Source organism: Ustilago hordei (genome assembly GCF_900519145.1).
Source record: "Ustilago hordei strain Uho2 genome assembly, contig: UHO2_contig_12, whole genome shotgun sequence".
NCBI classification, from domain to species: domain Eukaryota; kingdom Fungi; phylum Basidiomycota; class Ustilaginomycetes; order Ustilaginales; family Ustilaginaceae; genus Ustilago; species Ustilago hordei.
This window is the reverse complement of record NW_024545263.1, coordinates 14,168-29,224: the sequence shown is the minus strand read 5'-3', so window position 1 is coordinate 29,224 and position 15,057 is coordinate 14,168. Positions and strand designations below refer to the sequence as shown.

Here is a 15,057-nt window from a genome sequence, read left to right as displayed (position 1 = left end):
AGCTGTCAGGTGCTCGGTGGGCTCTGTTCCTGTCAACTGTGGAGCAGTTGCTGGTGCAGCAGTGGCGGTTGGTGTTGGCATGGATGCGAGTGTTTGGGTTGTTGCTCGTCGGCCAGTGCAGCAGTCGAGGCACGAGGCTGTTGCTTGTGTTGGCCTGGTGCAGTGGACAAAAAGGTGTAAGGGCTTGAAACTGTTGCAGAGGCGGCAGTGACATTCACTGTACACCATAATGTAGACTCAGTGAGTGAGCCATACAAAAGGCAATGCAGCCAGGTTGCAATATGTGCATCTGGCTGCAAAAGAGATGGAAGTGAGGTGAGATGGAGTGGTGAGGCAACGAGACCTCTAAAGTGTTCAATGACACGTCACCAGAGGGTTTTTCGGCCGGCAGGCTCAGCCCAGACGCGCACGCCATTCTTGGAACCACATGATGCATGGATCAAGAGTTGAAGCTATACCGTGCACCTCCTCGTCCGAGCCACGTTCTAGCTCTTTCATACTAGTGTGTTGTAGATGTAATGCTTAAGATTTTATTGTGCACTATTGCTACAGGGTTGTGTATATATACCTTCGTCCTGTTAATGAGATGGCTTGTTGTTCTCCTTCAAGTCATGCCCACTTTGTAGTATCTCAGCATTTTCCTTTCATATGCTTCTCCTGATTGGCTGCCACTCAACTTAGTATGCATGCAGGGGATTGGTCTGTTGGTTACTTGCTTCTCTTGCATATTGGTTATCCCGGTGACTCTTCAACTCCCCCCTCACTGGCATGACCAAACCCATTGCTCGAGCTAGACATGTGGTCTCTCCTCCTTTCAATGGCTTTGTGAGAATGTCCACCAAGTTGTTTGCCGTTCTGACATGTTCGATCAGAATGTCTCCCTCCTGCACATGTTCCCTGATGAAGTAATAATGCATGTCATTGTGTTTAAGCTTCCAGTGTTTGGCTGGGTCCTTACTCACCTGTATGCATCCTTGGCTGTCGGTGCAGAGCATTGGTCTGACATTATCGATACCCAGGTCTCACAGCAGGTATGAAAAGAACAGTGCCTCCTGTGCTGCTTCCGATGTGGCAATAAACTCTGCTTCTACAGCTGACAGGGCCACACATTTTTGCACATGAGATCACCAACTCACTGGGCTCCCATATAGATATGTGATCACTCCTGATGTACTCCTCTGACCATTCATGGGGTCTGACACCCAATTTGCATTGGTATATGTTGTTAATGTCTCCTTCTCCACATTTTCTCTCCCTCCTAGTTGGAGACAATATTCACTTGTTTGATTTAGGTACTTTAGAGTGTGGATCGCTGCATGCCATGCTCCTTCGACTGGAGTCGTCATGTGTCACACTAAAACTCCTACCATGAATGAGATATCTGGTCGCACTGTGTTGGATACCCATAATAGCTGTCCTACTAACTCCTGGTATTCTTTGCTTCATGATGATGAGCATCTCTCTCCTCCCACACTTGCAGTTATGCTTTGCATTGGGATCCAGGATTTCTCAGTCTCCTTCTGTAACCATCTGCTTACCATTGATTTAATATACACTGTTAGGTCAAGAGATATGCTCTTCTGGGTCCTGTCTCTCATGATTTTGATTCCAATAAACTCTTTGATCTTCCCATTATCTTCTGTTCCCCACTTATTCATGATCTCCTTCTTGGTGCGATCTACTTCTTTGCGACTTGGTGAAGCTATCATCATGTCATTGATGTATGCTGTGATGACTGTGATGTTGTCTCCAGTTCCTCTTGCATACAAGCAAGGTGTGCTTGGCATACAATGAAAACCCATCCTCCGAAGGTGTGAGTCCATCTCGGTGTTCCACTCTTGCCCTGACTGTTTTAAACCATATAATCCCTTTATTAGCTTGAGAACCTTTCCTGGTGGCATCTTTGTTCTGACTGGTGGCTTCAGGTACATGTTGTGCTGTAAGTTTGAATTGAGGTATGCTTGTTTGACATCAATTGAATCTACCTCCCAATCTTGCATGGCTGCCACAGCCAACACTCCTCTGATTGATTGAATCAGCACCACTGGCACAAAGATTTCGGTATAGTCAACACCTTTTCTCTGAGTGAATCCCCTTGCAATGAGTCTTGCTTTAAACTTTGTGGGCACCAAGTTTGCATCCATTTTCACTTTGAGTACCCATTTGGTGTCGACAGTGTTCATGCCGATTGGGAGATCTGTCACTTCCCATGTGCCCATAGCTTCTAAACCCTCGAGCTCTTTTTGCATTGCCTCCTCCCACAGCCTTTTGTCTGGCCCTGCCATTGCCTCTCAGATGGTTGGGTTTAGGTTTCCTTCGCCTTTGTTGTCTGTGGCTGCGAGTCCGAAGGACTCACCATTTGTCCACCCTTCAAGGTCTTGGCCTTCATTTGTGTTCATAGTCATTTCCATGTCCATGTACTCATTTTGTGGTTCCTGGTCCAATTCATCAAATAGGTTCACTTCCGAATAACCCAAGTTTTCAGCATCTTCTTTGTTCGTCATTGTTTGCAGTGATTGAACTTTTATCAGTTTCCACTCAGTCTGGTCCAACCAGCATTTGGATTCCATGAACTTCACCAAGTTACTCCAGAATAAACTTGGTCGATAGTCTGGACTATAAAATAGCCAACCTTTCTGTTCCAGGCTGTATCCTATGAATATAGCTGCCACTGCTCATTGGTCCAAGTTCTTGTTGTTTCACTTTGCCTTTGGGATGTTTACCCAAGCGAGACATCCAAAGACATGGAGAAGCTGCATGAGTCATTTGGGTGATTTGTTGAACATCATCTTGTATGGGAGCTCATTGTTGGCATTTGGAGTAAGGTTTATCTTGAATGCTGCTGCCCTGATTGCATATGGCCAAAAGATCTTTGGTAGTCCACATTGTACCAGTAAAGTATGCATCTTCTCACTCAAGCTTCTGTTCATTCGCTCCACCCTGCTGTTGTATCCCACTGTTGTTTGCCACTCTATTCCTTTGTCCTGTGACCATTCAAGAGCTTCGTTGCTCCTCCACTCTGTTCCTTGGTCCGATCGGATTGCTCTTAGGCTCCTGTTGGTCTGTGTCTCAAGGAATGAGATGATTCTTCTGAGCTCTGTGAAAGCTTGGCTCTTTTGCAATAATGGTTGTGCATAAACATATTTGCTATGATCGTCGATGAGCACCAATATGCAGGTGTGTTTGGTCACATGTGATGCATCAATGATCAGATCTATATGCACGAGGTCAAGGGGTGCAGCAGCTCTCTTGCCACTGCCTTGTTTCATTCTTGCAGCCATACTTTTGGACTGTATACACTGCTTGCATGTCAGAGCTGTATCTGGGTCTATATCCATTTGGGTGGTACTTCCCATCTTCTTTATAATAGACTTAGCCTTATCTCTTCCTGGATGTCCAAGGCGCTCATGCCAAAGTTGTTGTATGGAGATGGTGGTCCTCTTTGTGGTTGGTTCAAACTCTTCATCAACATCATTGAGTGGCTGTGCTGATGTGGTCATTGTGTTTTCCTTCCATGCCTCACTTCGTAACTCTAGCAAGCCTCACTCTCTGTTCTTCGAAACTTTGAATGAGATTCCATTTGCCATGTGTATCTGTCCACCAGCATGGTCCAAAGTCACTCGTGCTCCCTCGTCTGTTAATGAGTTGGTTGACAATAGATTCACATTGAGATTCTTAACATACAAGATGTTCTGGAGTAATGTTTCTCCATGTGCGGTTGATATGTAGAGATCTCCTATAGTGCTTGCATCCAGAACCTCCTTTCCAGCCATGTAGATGCATTTTCGGCAGGTTCTTGGGTTTATGAGTGTGCTATAGTCATTGGTCATGTGAAAGCTAGCTCCTGAATCCAGTATCCAACGGGTTGTTTCTTCTGGGTTCTTCTTCCAACTTGGGGTGAGGGAGCACCAAGCATCCTATTTGGAGTTGGTGAGCAGTGAATCTTTGGGAATGGTGATGGTGGCATCGCATTTGCCTGCACCATGACTGACTCGCCTGCACACAAAACACCGGATTCTTCAGCGTCTGTATCCAGTCTTGGCAGTTTTGTTGTCATCATCGTCATCAGTTTCATGGGCTGATTCACCCTGGTCACCATCGCCTGCTGTCCTAGCATGACCTTGCCAGGGATCGAGCTTCTGGGTGGGAATGCTCTCTAATGCCGATTGACATATGCTAAGTGCCGTGGCCAGTGCTTCAAAGTTGAGTTGGTGGATGGTGGCAACCGTCTCCCTGAACATTGGGTGGTGAATCATGCATTTCTGGAGAGCAGAGAAGAGAGTATCATCTGCAAATGGTCTTCCCAGGATGCTTCCTTTGGCCTGGATGGTCCTGATTTCCTGTATGAGTTTCCGAATGTTGGAATTGAACATCTTGATATCACCCAGCTGAGTGATCAGAGCGAGCCGGCGAGAGGTTCTGGTGGTGTTGTCGCCTAACCTTGCTTCTATCTTGCTCCAGACTTGATGAAATGTTAGGTACTCTCTTATTATGTCCAAAAGAAGATAGTTTACATTGTATTCTCCCATGGTGTTGATGGTCCCTCGTAGGGCATTTGTTAATGCGTCATCAAATGAGCGACTCCATCTGGGATGGTTTGCATCAAATGTTCCTTCGAGGTGTTCCATAGCGTATGGTACCGATTGGAGGAAAGACTTTACATGTGCATTCCAGCTATAGTAGTTCTGGGTGGTGAGCTTCAGCACCAGTTCAAGGAGTTTGCTTAATGTACAGAAGCTGTATCATTTGCCATCATCATCATCATCCGATTTGTCTTTGGGGTCATCGTCAATCTCATTGTCATCATTTGCTGTTTGTGTCTGCTGGACAATTGTCACCTTCTTGGTTCTTTTAGACCTCTTGGCAGCTTTGCTGGCCCCAGCTTGAGGGTCAGTGTTGTCTACCATGGTTTGCTTTGGTAGAGGTTTCAGACTTTTAATCAGTTGAAGCTATACCATGCACCTCCTCGTCTGAGCCACATTCTAGCTCTTTCATACTAGTGTGTCATAGATGTAATGCTTAAGATTTTATTGTGCACTATTGCTACAGGGTTGTGTATATATACCTTCATCCTGTTAATGAGATGGCTTGTTGTTCTCCTTCGAGTCATGCCCACTTTGTAGTATCTCGGCGTTTTCCTTTCATATGCTTCTCCTGATTGGTCGCCACTCAACTTAGTATGCATGCAGGGGATCGGTCTGTCAGTTACTCGCTTCTCTCGCATATTGGTTATCCCGGTGACTCTTCAACTTCAAGGCAAAGGATGTCTGTTCCTGAAATGAAGCGGACGAGGTTTGGATGCTACCTTACAGCTGCTTTTGGCGCGATCACTTCGAGTTCTGAGATCAGCCAATTGTTACACGACTTGGTGCGTTTGTAGTCTCTCATCGGCCCTTGTCTGAACCGGAATAGCCGGCTCTTCTTCTAGCGCTTTTACAATACTACTCCCACGTCGCCATTCCCGCGAAACAAGAGGATTGCCGAGTCCGAGTGCCAAAAGCATTCTCGCAAATCTCTCCTTCTGGTCGCACCTTCAATTTGAGCTTCTTCCCATCTTGTTCTTCTTCCCCTCCCCGCTCAACTGCTACTCCTCCGCCTGCATACCTCCTCCAGAACCTCGCGCCAAAATCTCCGTACCGCTCCTTGGCGTTGAGGTATGAGATTTCCGTTCCCCTTGTACTACGCTTCCATCTTGACCGCTTGGCCCTTAGCCCGTCCTTTCCGGTGCTGTGACTCTGCATGTGTTCGGTCTTCTTGAAGTTGATCTCCATAACATACAAGTGGGTTGATCTCGACTACCATGTGTCAGCGTCAGGAACAGACACAACAATCAAGCGCACGCCACCTTTTTGACTGTCCAACCAGATTCAAGCTCCTTTCCGGCAATCTGTCCAACGTCCAACGGAGAATCAAATCTATATACTCACAACGTAGTGTGTCAAATTCATGCGTCTCTCTCTCTCTCGCTCCCTCTCCTCTCTCTCTGTGTCTATCGCTCTGCATTGCTTTGCTCCCGTTCTTGCACTGTCCAACCAGATGCCTTTCGTGTTGAGTGTTGTCCCTGTTGAAACGCCAATAATACCGACCGTAAGGGGAATTGCAGCCGCCGCTTTCCATCACTACTCTCCCTCTCCTCTTTGTCTGTGTCTGTGTAACTCGATCACGTCGACTGTGCGTCTCGCTTGCACCTGATGTGTCTCCCTTCAACTCGGTTGAGCTCAGTCCGTTTCTCAGGCATCACTTGCGTGGGGTTGCTCCTTTCGACAATCGACTCCTCGCCAATCCGCCTGCTTTGCTCACATCGTTCCACAACCCCGCACCAAGACCATGTGCATCTTGCGGGCCCCCACTTTCTTAGCCCATTCTAGTCTGCACTATCATGCCAATGACAAGCACGACATCAATATCCATATAATAACTTGAGCTGTCCGTTCTTCTCCCCTCCATTCCCCCATCCCTCGTAGTAGTCTCTTCAACACAATAGTCTCTTCGACGCAAGGCCTCCCCTTTCGATTCGTCGCGTCAAGATCCTGGACTCTGGACCTTCTCATCCCCTCTCCGGACACGGCTTCGAACCCCACCATCCTCGCTATAGGACGACGTCACTCGAGACATTATGGCGCTTCCCCCTAAGCTTTACACATGGCTTTGCGGCTGCTTTGCAGCCCTTGGTTCCATACTTTTCGGTTACGACTTAGGCGTCATCGCTGGAGTCATTGTCTCCCCTGACTTTCTGCGCGTCACCAACAACCCTAGCGCAGATTACATTGGCTTCATTGTCAGTTCCATGTTGCTTGGCGCCTTTGTCGGTTGTATCCCTGCCTCCCTCATTGCCGATGCTTTCTCCCGTCGTTTCGCTATCATGGTTGGTGCCATCATCTTCATCCTCGGTGGTATCCTCCAGACCGCTGCTGCTAACCAAGGGATGATGATGGCTGGTCGATTCTTCGCCGGCGTTGGTATCGGTATGCTCTCGCTTCTCGCTCCCCTATACCAGTCCGAGATCGCCCATCCTTCCATCCGAGGCAGACTCACCACTCTCCAGCAATTCTTCCTCGGTATCGGCGCTCTGATTGCCAGTTTCGTCGTTTACGGCTGCAGCATCCACCAGGCCGGCACCGTCTTTGAGTGGCGATTCCCCCTCGGTCTCCAGATCGCCCCTGCCGTTCCCCTTGCTTTCCTCATCATGCTCTTCCCCGAGTCGCCTCGATGGCTCATGACCAAGGGTCGCGAGGAGGACGCTCTCCGCTCGCTTGCTCGCCTCCATGCCCGTGGTGACACCTCCGATGTCTTCGTTCGTGCCGAGCTTGCCGAGATCAAGGCTCAGCTTGCCGTTGAGAAGGGAACCGCTAGTGGTTGGAGCGAGATCTTCAGCAGCAGGCAGAACATCCGCAAGGTCGCCATCGGTGTTATCCTTCAGTTCTCAGTCCAAATCACCGGTGTCGCTGCTATCCAGTACTACGCTCCCGACATCTTCAAGGTCTTTGGCTACAGCAACTCACGTATCTTTTTGCTCCAGAGTATCAACTCGATCATTGCCCTCATAGGTGAAGCTGCTTGCGTCCTCTTTGTCGACAAGCTCGGTCGTCGATGGCCCCTCATCGTCTGCAACTCCATGGCTGGTGCCTGTTTCTCCGTCGCCACCGCTCTTCAAGCTGTCTACCCCGCCGCCGGTCCTAACCCCAACAAGCATGCCGGTGGTGCTTTCATCGCCATGATCTGGATCTTTAACTTCTTTTTCTCGGCCGGAATTGGACCTCTTTCGTGGGCAGTGCCAGGTAAGCAACCCAATCTCGGGGACCAATGGCCCACATGAAGATGATGTTGAGAAAGCACGGGTCGATTTTGGACATCCTTCGGCCAATATCGGTCCTGCTGAATCGACATCGCTTTGATTTAAGAAGCATTCGCTGACTCTCACTCTCGTTCCTCTCTCTATGACTTCTTTGTTTACAGTCGAAATCATGAACACTTCGATCCGAGCCAAGGGCACCGCTCTCACAAGTATCAGCTGCTGGGTTGCAAATTTCATGATTGGCCAGGTCACCCCCAAGGCTCTTGCAAGCATTGGCTGGAAGTACTACCTTCTCTTCGCGATCGGTGGTTTCACCAACGCCCTCACCTTCTACCTCATCCTTCCCGAGACCAAGGGACGAACACTCGAGGAGATGGACGCCTTCTTCGAGAGGACGCCTTTCATTGTTGCTTTCACCGACATGACCATCTCTGACAAGGAGCGCGAGGAGCAGCTTCGAAGAGGTGTTATCCATGCTCCTCAGGGCGAGTTCCTCGAGACTGGAAGCCATGAAGACAAGTACGATGGCCTCAAGACCAGCAGCCACGACCACGACGTTGAGAAGCACTGAGCACTAACTGTCACCGGCCAATTCTCGTCGTGTCAAGCTGTCAATTTTTCTTCTCTTTCTCAACCCATACCCCTTGCTTCACTCAGAACCCACTTTGTCACGTCTGCAATACTTGTATCAACTACTGCTTGCACATTTAAGTCTGGTCAATGGATCGTACATCGCATCTGACAGCTTGTTTGCAACCTAGTGCGTGCTTGTGTGATATCAGATGCGGTCTGAGATCACTTAGCGTTGTGAATGGATCAGGCACCCTTCCAGCGCGAGAATTCCACGTCGATTTCTTCATGCTGACGAGCTATCTTGAGAGAGAGCAAAGACCCCGTGGGCAAGCGAGACGCTTCACATATGAGAAACCCGACAAGTTGCCCGGCTTCATCATGCCAAGTTTCTGACCCCAACGTGCAGGTCTGAAGACGGGCGGTTGAGCTCAAAACAGGCCGCCACACATACCAAGGCTGTACTTCGCGGTTGAACGATGGAAGCGTGAAAGGCGCAATAAGAACGGAAGCGCAAGGTGGGACTGGCCGATGGTTTGCCGACACGGGCAATTGACTTAGGCCTCTTCATTGTTCTCCGCGGAAGGCAGTTGTCCGTACAAAACGTCGTCTGGAAGCCTGCATACAAGCTCGAAACGAACGACGACTGGGAAGAGAGAGAATTGCGAGCGAAGGCTCAACCTTCCTCCGCAGTTCTACACAACCCCGCATCCACGCTTCGGACGCAGTACACTGTAGTGTCTTCTGGTGACAGGCCCAAGGCTGCATCGAGATTTGCGTGCGAGGCAGTAGAGCTAGATTGCCGGACAATTGTCAAAGAAGCGAGTCGTGAGTTGCCTTCACTTACGCTCCCCCCTCACATCTTCCATTGTTTGCGTGAACCTTCTTCACACAGTGCAGACCACATATCCTCTTTGAGATACCCCTTCTGCCTCCATCACTGCGATTAACCCTTCCGGCAATCTTTGAAGTGTGTTCACCAACAGGTACTTCACGCTTAACTTTCAGCGATTGCCTCTTGAAGCTCCGCTGTCTCAGTTGTCGATCTCGCCAGCCGCCTGTCATGTTCTGCTCGCAAGAGACGGAAATTGCGGGGCTCCTCGTTTCTGTGATACGGTACTTCAGGTCCGTCAGTTTATAGATAGATCCTGCAAGACCCTCACTTGGCCTTCCGCTTCATGCGGACTGAGCAAATCTTTCAGCTCGTTTGTGCGTCGTAGAGGTGTGATCCGACCGGGACAATTGACATCAAGGTCTCCAGACATGGACAGAACGGCTACAAGCTCGGTCTTTCTCCACTTCTCAGCATGCTTGCCTTTCCAACGGATCAGCACTTAGACTTGTTCGATCAGGAGCATCGTTGTTGCCTCGAGAAAGAGAGATTTCCTTCATACCCAGCCACCTCGAATCGAATCGAAAGGTAGCCGGCGATGTGTTGCAGATGTGTGCATTCGCAAAGTCGGAGGTGTAACTTTGTTTGATGCCTCACAACCATCGTACTAGACAGCCGAACGTGTGCGCACCGACGTTGGGGTGCGGCATCACCATGGAGCTTCGCTAGCCGCTCTTTTGCTTGATGCCTCGTGGCTGCTCGGAATCCTACTCTCCGTGGTAGTGCTATAGGCTGAGAGTCTAGCGTTCCTGATTCCCATCATACCACATCAACAAAGCCGTGCAGCACCGCAAAGTAGGTTTCCTCTCCGTTGACACACACGGCCCCTGCGAGCCAGGATCAAATCTATATATGGTCAGATCCACTCCTCTTCTCGAAAACTTCGAACTCCATCAAATCCCCAAGCGGCGACACTGTTCGTCAATCTTGCTCTCCATCCTTCAGCATTCTCTATCCTTTGTCCCTTATCTCTAACATGCGTTTCTTCGCTAAAGCTCTTGGGCTGGTTTCCTTGGCGCTGTCCATGGCGAGTGCCTCTTCACTTCAAAAGCGAGACTTGGGCCCCGTCACCATCTACACGCCTGGAAGCAACTACACCAGTGATCGCTCGCTTTATGCTCGAACCCTCATGCTCACAGTCAACGACGTAAGTCTCCTTCATCAGATCGGGATCGCCAGCGAGCAGCTTGACTGACAATTTGCCTTCTCCTTTGCCGAACCTCACTTCATCTGTGCTTTCCTCCCTACAGAACACAGGAACACTACTAAGCACGTGGGAGAACTACTCTGGCGGCAAAACTTGGTTCCCCATCTATCGATCGACTGACCACGGCTACACGTGGTCTCCCTTCTCGACCGTAACGGACCAGGTCAACAACTGGGGTCTTCGATACCAGCCTTTCCTCTACGAGCTCAAGCAAAGCTTTGCTGGCTACTCTGCTGGATCGATCCTTCTCGCCGGTAACTCGATCCCTGAGGACCTTTCCAAGACTCAGCTCGACCTCTACATCAGCACTGACAAAGGGTAAGTTAATCTCTTGAACTTATCTATCGCAAAGAACACACAGATACTAACGACATCCGCAATGAACTTATCGTATCGCTGTTCCGCCTTTCCAGAAAGACGTGGAAGTTCCTCTCACACATTGCTGCTGGTGGCAAGGCTGTTCCCAACAACGGCGAGACTCCTGTCTGGGAGCCTTTCCTTCTCGTCAACAACGGTCAGCTCATTTGCTATTACTCTGACCAGCGTGACCCAAGGTACGGCCAGAAGTTGGTCCATCAGACCACCAAGGATCTCAAGAACTGGGGCAGCGTTGTTGATGATGTCACCGAGTCGTTCTATGCTGCTCGTCCCGGTATGCCCATCGTTGCTCAGATGGGCAACGGAAACTACATCATGACTTACGAGAACGGAGGAGCCCCTGAAGGTGACTTTGCCGTCTACTACAAGATTTCAAACGACCCCTTCAGCTGGGCCGACAAGCCGAAGCAGGTTCTCAGGGCTACTGATGGCACTGTTCCTCGCTCGAGCCCTTATGTCATGTGGACTCCCATCGGCTCTTCGTCTGGGACTACCGCTAACGGTACCGTCGTCGTCAGTGCTTACACCGACACTGGCCTCTACCTCAACCGTGCCAATGGTGCCCCAAATGCTTGGACTCGTCTTTCCGTTTCCAATGCGCCAGCTGCCTACTCACGTGAGGTGACCCGCGGATTCAACCCGAAAGACATCGTCATCGCTGGGGGTGGCGCTCTAGGTCAGGGATCTACCAACCGTGTCACCTTCAGCGCCCGAGACGTCAACGGATGTGCCACTTGCTAAGCACCTGCGCCAGCAGGGCTGCGTGACGCACATGCACAAATCTTGCAGGAAGTGACAGAGATGTCGTCGGAAATTGTTAAAGTAAGTGCGTCGAGTATCGTTGATCACAAGTATTGATTGTGATAATGTTTATGAGCTAAGTACAGGGTGATTCGAAAAAATATATATATATGTCTTCTAGCGTTCCATGTATGCATATGTGATACGAGGATAATGAGGCTGAAACGTGCTGGTGAAGCCATGGAGAAACTATGCCGGCTATTCACTAGCCGGCATGCCGTTGCCCGATAGTCGACCCCGGTAATGTGATATATACCCGAGTGAGCAAAGTTGGCGCCAAGGATCGGAGTAGAAGCCGCATGCTCGGAGTAGAAGCTAAATGCTTTCACTGAAATGGACGGAATATGCATCACGTGATCGTCAAAGAATGGCGGGCGCGGCTGGGCTGGACTCAACAATCGAATTGTTCCGCTTCTCCGCTCCGCTATTCACAACATCATTCCGCTCTCCGCTTCTCTCTTCACTACCATCATCTTCACCAAAGCAAGGCGTATTATTAGCAGCCTGGTTCGTCGTCTTCGAGGCCCTCACGGGCCTTTGGCTGCAATCCACTTAGTTTTCGTGTTATGTATATACAATTTTGGTTACGTTTCGTGCGATTGAGTCCAGACAGGACATGCATTGTTCTGAATAGCAACTGGTACAAATACATTTTACGATGATACGAGCATACGTTTGTAGCGTCTAAGAAGATGAGAAGATGCGAGAGTTCGAGAAAAGAGAGCGATACCCAAAAAGAATATGTGCTGTGAAAACATCCTCGCCGAGAAGATGTCATTTAGAAAGAAGCAAGCCCGAGACCTGCTCCGTGGTTAGCCATCATGCCAACGCCGAAGAAGACACCAAACAGGTCTGCTCCGAGCCATCTGCGACGTTCAGGGGCTGTGATGGAGTCAGGTGCATCAGAACCAATTACGCCATCACGCTGATCCCTCGATGAGCGGCCCCGGACTTTTTCGTAACTTGACTTTACAAACCACGACAGGTTGGCGGCAAACGATGAAAAATCGATGTGACCCAGCTGATCGAAGCGCTTGCTGCACAGATAGATGAGCTCTTGCGCGGCGCGAGCAGGCTCGGCGTCGTGGAAGTCAACGAGCTGCGCCGAGACTACTGCAGCCTGGCTGAAACGTCGGAGTAGGTAGCCGGGAGCGTAGAGCAATGCATCGCTGATCTCGGGATCAGTGAAGATGTCCATCAACACCTGGCAAGCTTGGCGGATATCGTGTCTATAAGCTGCTACGAACCTGGCAGATTCCTCTTCATACCTTGAATCGTAGCCGGGACCACGTTCCGCGCCATGCGCCTTGGATGGGCCACCAATCTCGGCCGACTTGAGTGCGACCGCAGCGAGATAGGTCTGCAGCGTCCAACGGTCGACAAGTCCAACGATACGCTCAAGTCTGCTACAGTCGGTCTCCGAAGCAAGCCAGCGCTTCTCCACATCAAACAGCTGAGACTGAAGATATTTGAATCGGTCCCAGTCGTGCGTGAGGTTGGGTCTGGCAGCCGGGGGAGGCAGATCGATTCGCGCCAGAGGTGAGTTCGAGGAGACTTGGCCAAGCCACATCTGCAACTCCTTGATGACTGGCATGGCTCGAACGAGGTATGGCGTTGGGATCGAGCTTCGTGACTGACGCGGCACTTTGGACATGACGAGATCGTGGTCGGTCAAATCCATCCCTTTGCCCGAGTCGATGGCGGCAATCGATTCGAAAGCCTTGAGCGAGGCCCAGAGGGCTGGCAAGCGATGTGAGAGATTCGACGCGGCTCGATGACCACTGATGGCACCGAGTTGAGCTTGCTGTGCCACGCTCTGCAAGAGATTGGCTGCATAACCGGTCAGGAGCTTTTCATCAGGAGAGCCAGGGAAAGCTTGGGGCCAATATGCAATCAAGAGGATGGCCTGGACAGTTCCAAGTGTGGGTTCAGGATGCAAGAGCTGGGAGCCTAGCTGATTGAGAGCATAGGATGCCAAACTTGCATGGATCTCGGATCGTATGGCGATCTCACCTTTCCCATGCGAATCCTGGTATAGCGATCCGATGGTGAGAAGCACAGAGAGCAAGAAAGGCTCGGATGCGGCGAGAGATTGGATGCTAATCTTGTCATCGAACTCGAGGAAGGGCGCAAAGACGTGACAGTAGGTGAGGAAGACTTCGAGAAGCGTCTGAGCCATTTCGAGCGTGATAAAGCCTGCCTCAATGGGGTTGTTGGCGGCGGTGAAGTGCCGACTACCGTTGCTGTACGGTCGACTGGAGACGGGAGCGGCAGCGTCAGTGGAAGTTCTAGCAATGGCTGAACGTTCGTCGACGGCACTGAGGCCGTCGCGACTGCTTCTTCCGTCCTGTTGCGAAGGAGTCTGGAGAGGAACGCTGGCCTCAGAAGCGCCGTCCTGAAGCTCGTCTACTTCGGCATCCGAGTCGACAGGGGAATCGGCCCTTAGGCGCTTGCGCTCCGGCTTCTGAGGCGATGCGGCGGACCAAGCTGAAGAGGATCTTGCTGAGGAGTTGACGCCATTACGGTCATAAGAGATAGTGTGGCCCTCTATCCTCTCAAGAAGACGAGAGACGGTACGCTCGAGGTTGTCAATGCGTCGCACAGCATCGGGCAGGGAGTATCTGAAGCGATCTGATGGATGACGAAGGTCGGGATGGTGAGCATCGGCCTGTGTGTGGTTTGCGTTGCGAGGGCGTTCCCCAAAAGCGGAGTCATTGTGAGTCGAAGAACAGGGAGGCAGCGCCGTAACAAGGGAGGGGAGACCGCTGGCGGTGAGCTGGACGGAGGCCTGAGACGGGGCACGGTTGGAGGCGGAAGAAGCGTAGGAAGCTGTGTTGGCTTTGTGGTCGCGATCGTCATGGTTGACTCTGTTGGAGGCGGGAGTGCCTGCGTTGGCTTCCGAAGGCTCTTTGCAGACGAGTTTGAGCTTGAGACAGCGTGCGCAGGGGAAAACGCCGTCACATTTGAGCTTCTGACCGCGGCAGCGAATGCAAGCCCGTTGAGATCGTTTGCGCTTCTTTGCCTCAGGCTCTGCGTCTTTGTTATTGATGGGCTGGTCTGCTCCCTCTTTGGACTCGGAGAGAGCCATCTTGTCGTCGGGAGAGGCAGAGAGGCCCTGGTTCGGTGGTGTGCCGGGAGGGCTCGGAGCACCTGCAGAATTGTCAAGGTTGCTGAGGACAGAGCCTTTGTGCGGAGGTTTGGCGTCAGACATGTGGGAAAGTGGATGTGTGTGTTGTACTTAAGAAGGGCAAAGTTGGGAGGACATAAGCACGCTAGCGAGGGAGACAGCTGTATTAGATGTACTTGGCGTCGTCAGGTGATACGAAAGCGTAGTATGAAAGCAAATCGAGCAAGTAGATCGGAATGCGCGTGGCTTGTGCTTCAATCCTGATCTGAGGGTGATCAGGGGCAAGC

At 50.7% G+C, this 15,057-nt stretch overlaps 3 protein-coding genes across 3 annotated transcripts; 2 read left to right on the top strand and 1 right to left on the bottom strand.

Annotated features, from left to right (window-relative positions):
- Positions 1-6,616: 6,616 nt before the first annotated feature.
- Positions 6,617-8,366, top strand: UHO2_05072 (uncharacterized protein; the record flags this gene model as incomplete). Its single annotated transcript, XM_041556075.1, has 2 exons — positions 6,617-7,778; positions 7,957-8,366. The coding sequence occupies 2 exons, from the start codon at positions 6,617-6,619 to the stop codon at positions 8,364-8,366; spliced, it is 1,572 nt and encodes a 523-aa protein (XP_041412009.1).
- A 1,867-nt stretch (positions 8,367-10,233) lies between these two features.
- UHO2_05071 (uncharacterized protein) lies at positions 10,234-11,583 on the top strand (the record flags this gene model as incomplete). The annotated part of the gene is made up of 3 exons (XM_041556074.1): positions 10,234-10,404; positions 10,508-10,782; positions 10,878-11,583. The coding sequence occupies 3 exons, from the start codon at positions 10,234-10,236 to the stop codon at positions 11,581-11,583; spliced, it is 1,152 nt and encodes a 383-aa protein (XP_041412008.1).
- An 838-nt stretch (positions 11,584-12,421) lies between these two features.
- UHO2_05070 (uncharacterized protein) lies at positions 12,422-14,854 on the bottom strand (the record flags this gene model as incomplete). The annotated part of the gene is made up of 1 exon (XM_041556073.1): positions 12,422-14,854. One exon carries the CDS (start codon positions 14,852-14,854, stop codon positions 12,422-12,424), a length of 2,433 nt encoding a protein of 810 aa, XP_041412007.1.
- Positions 14,855-15,057: the final 203 nt, after the last annotated feature.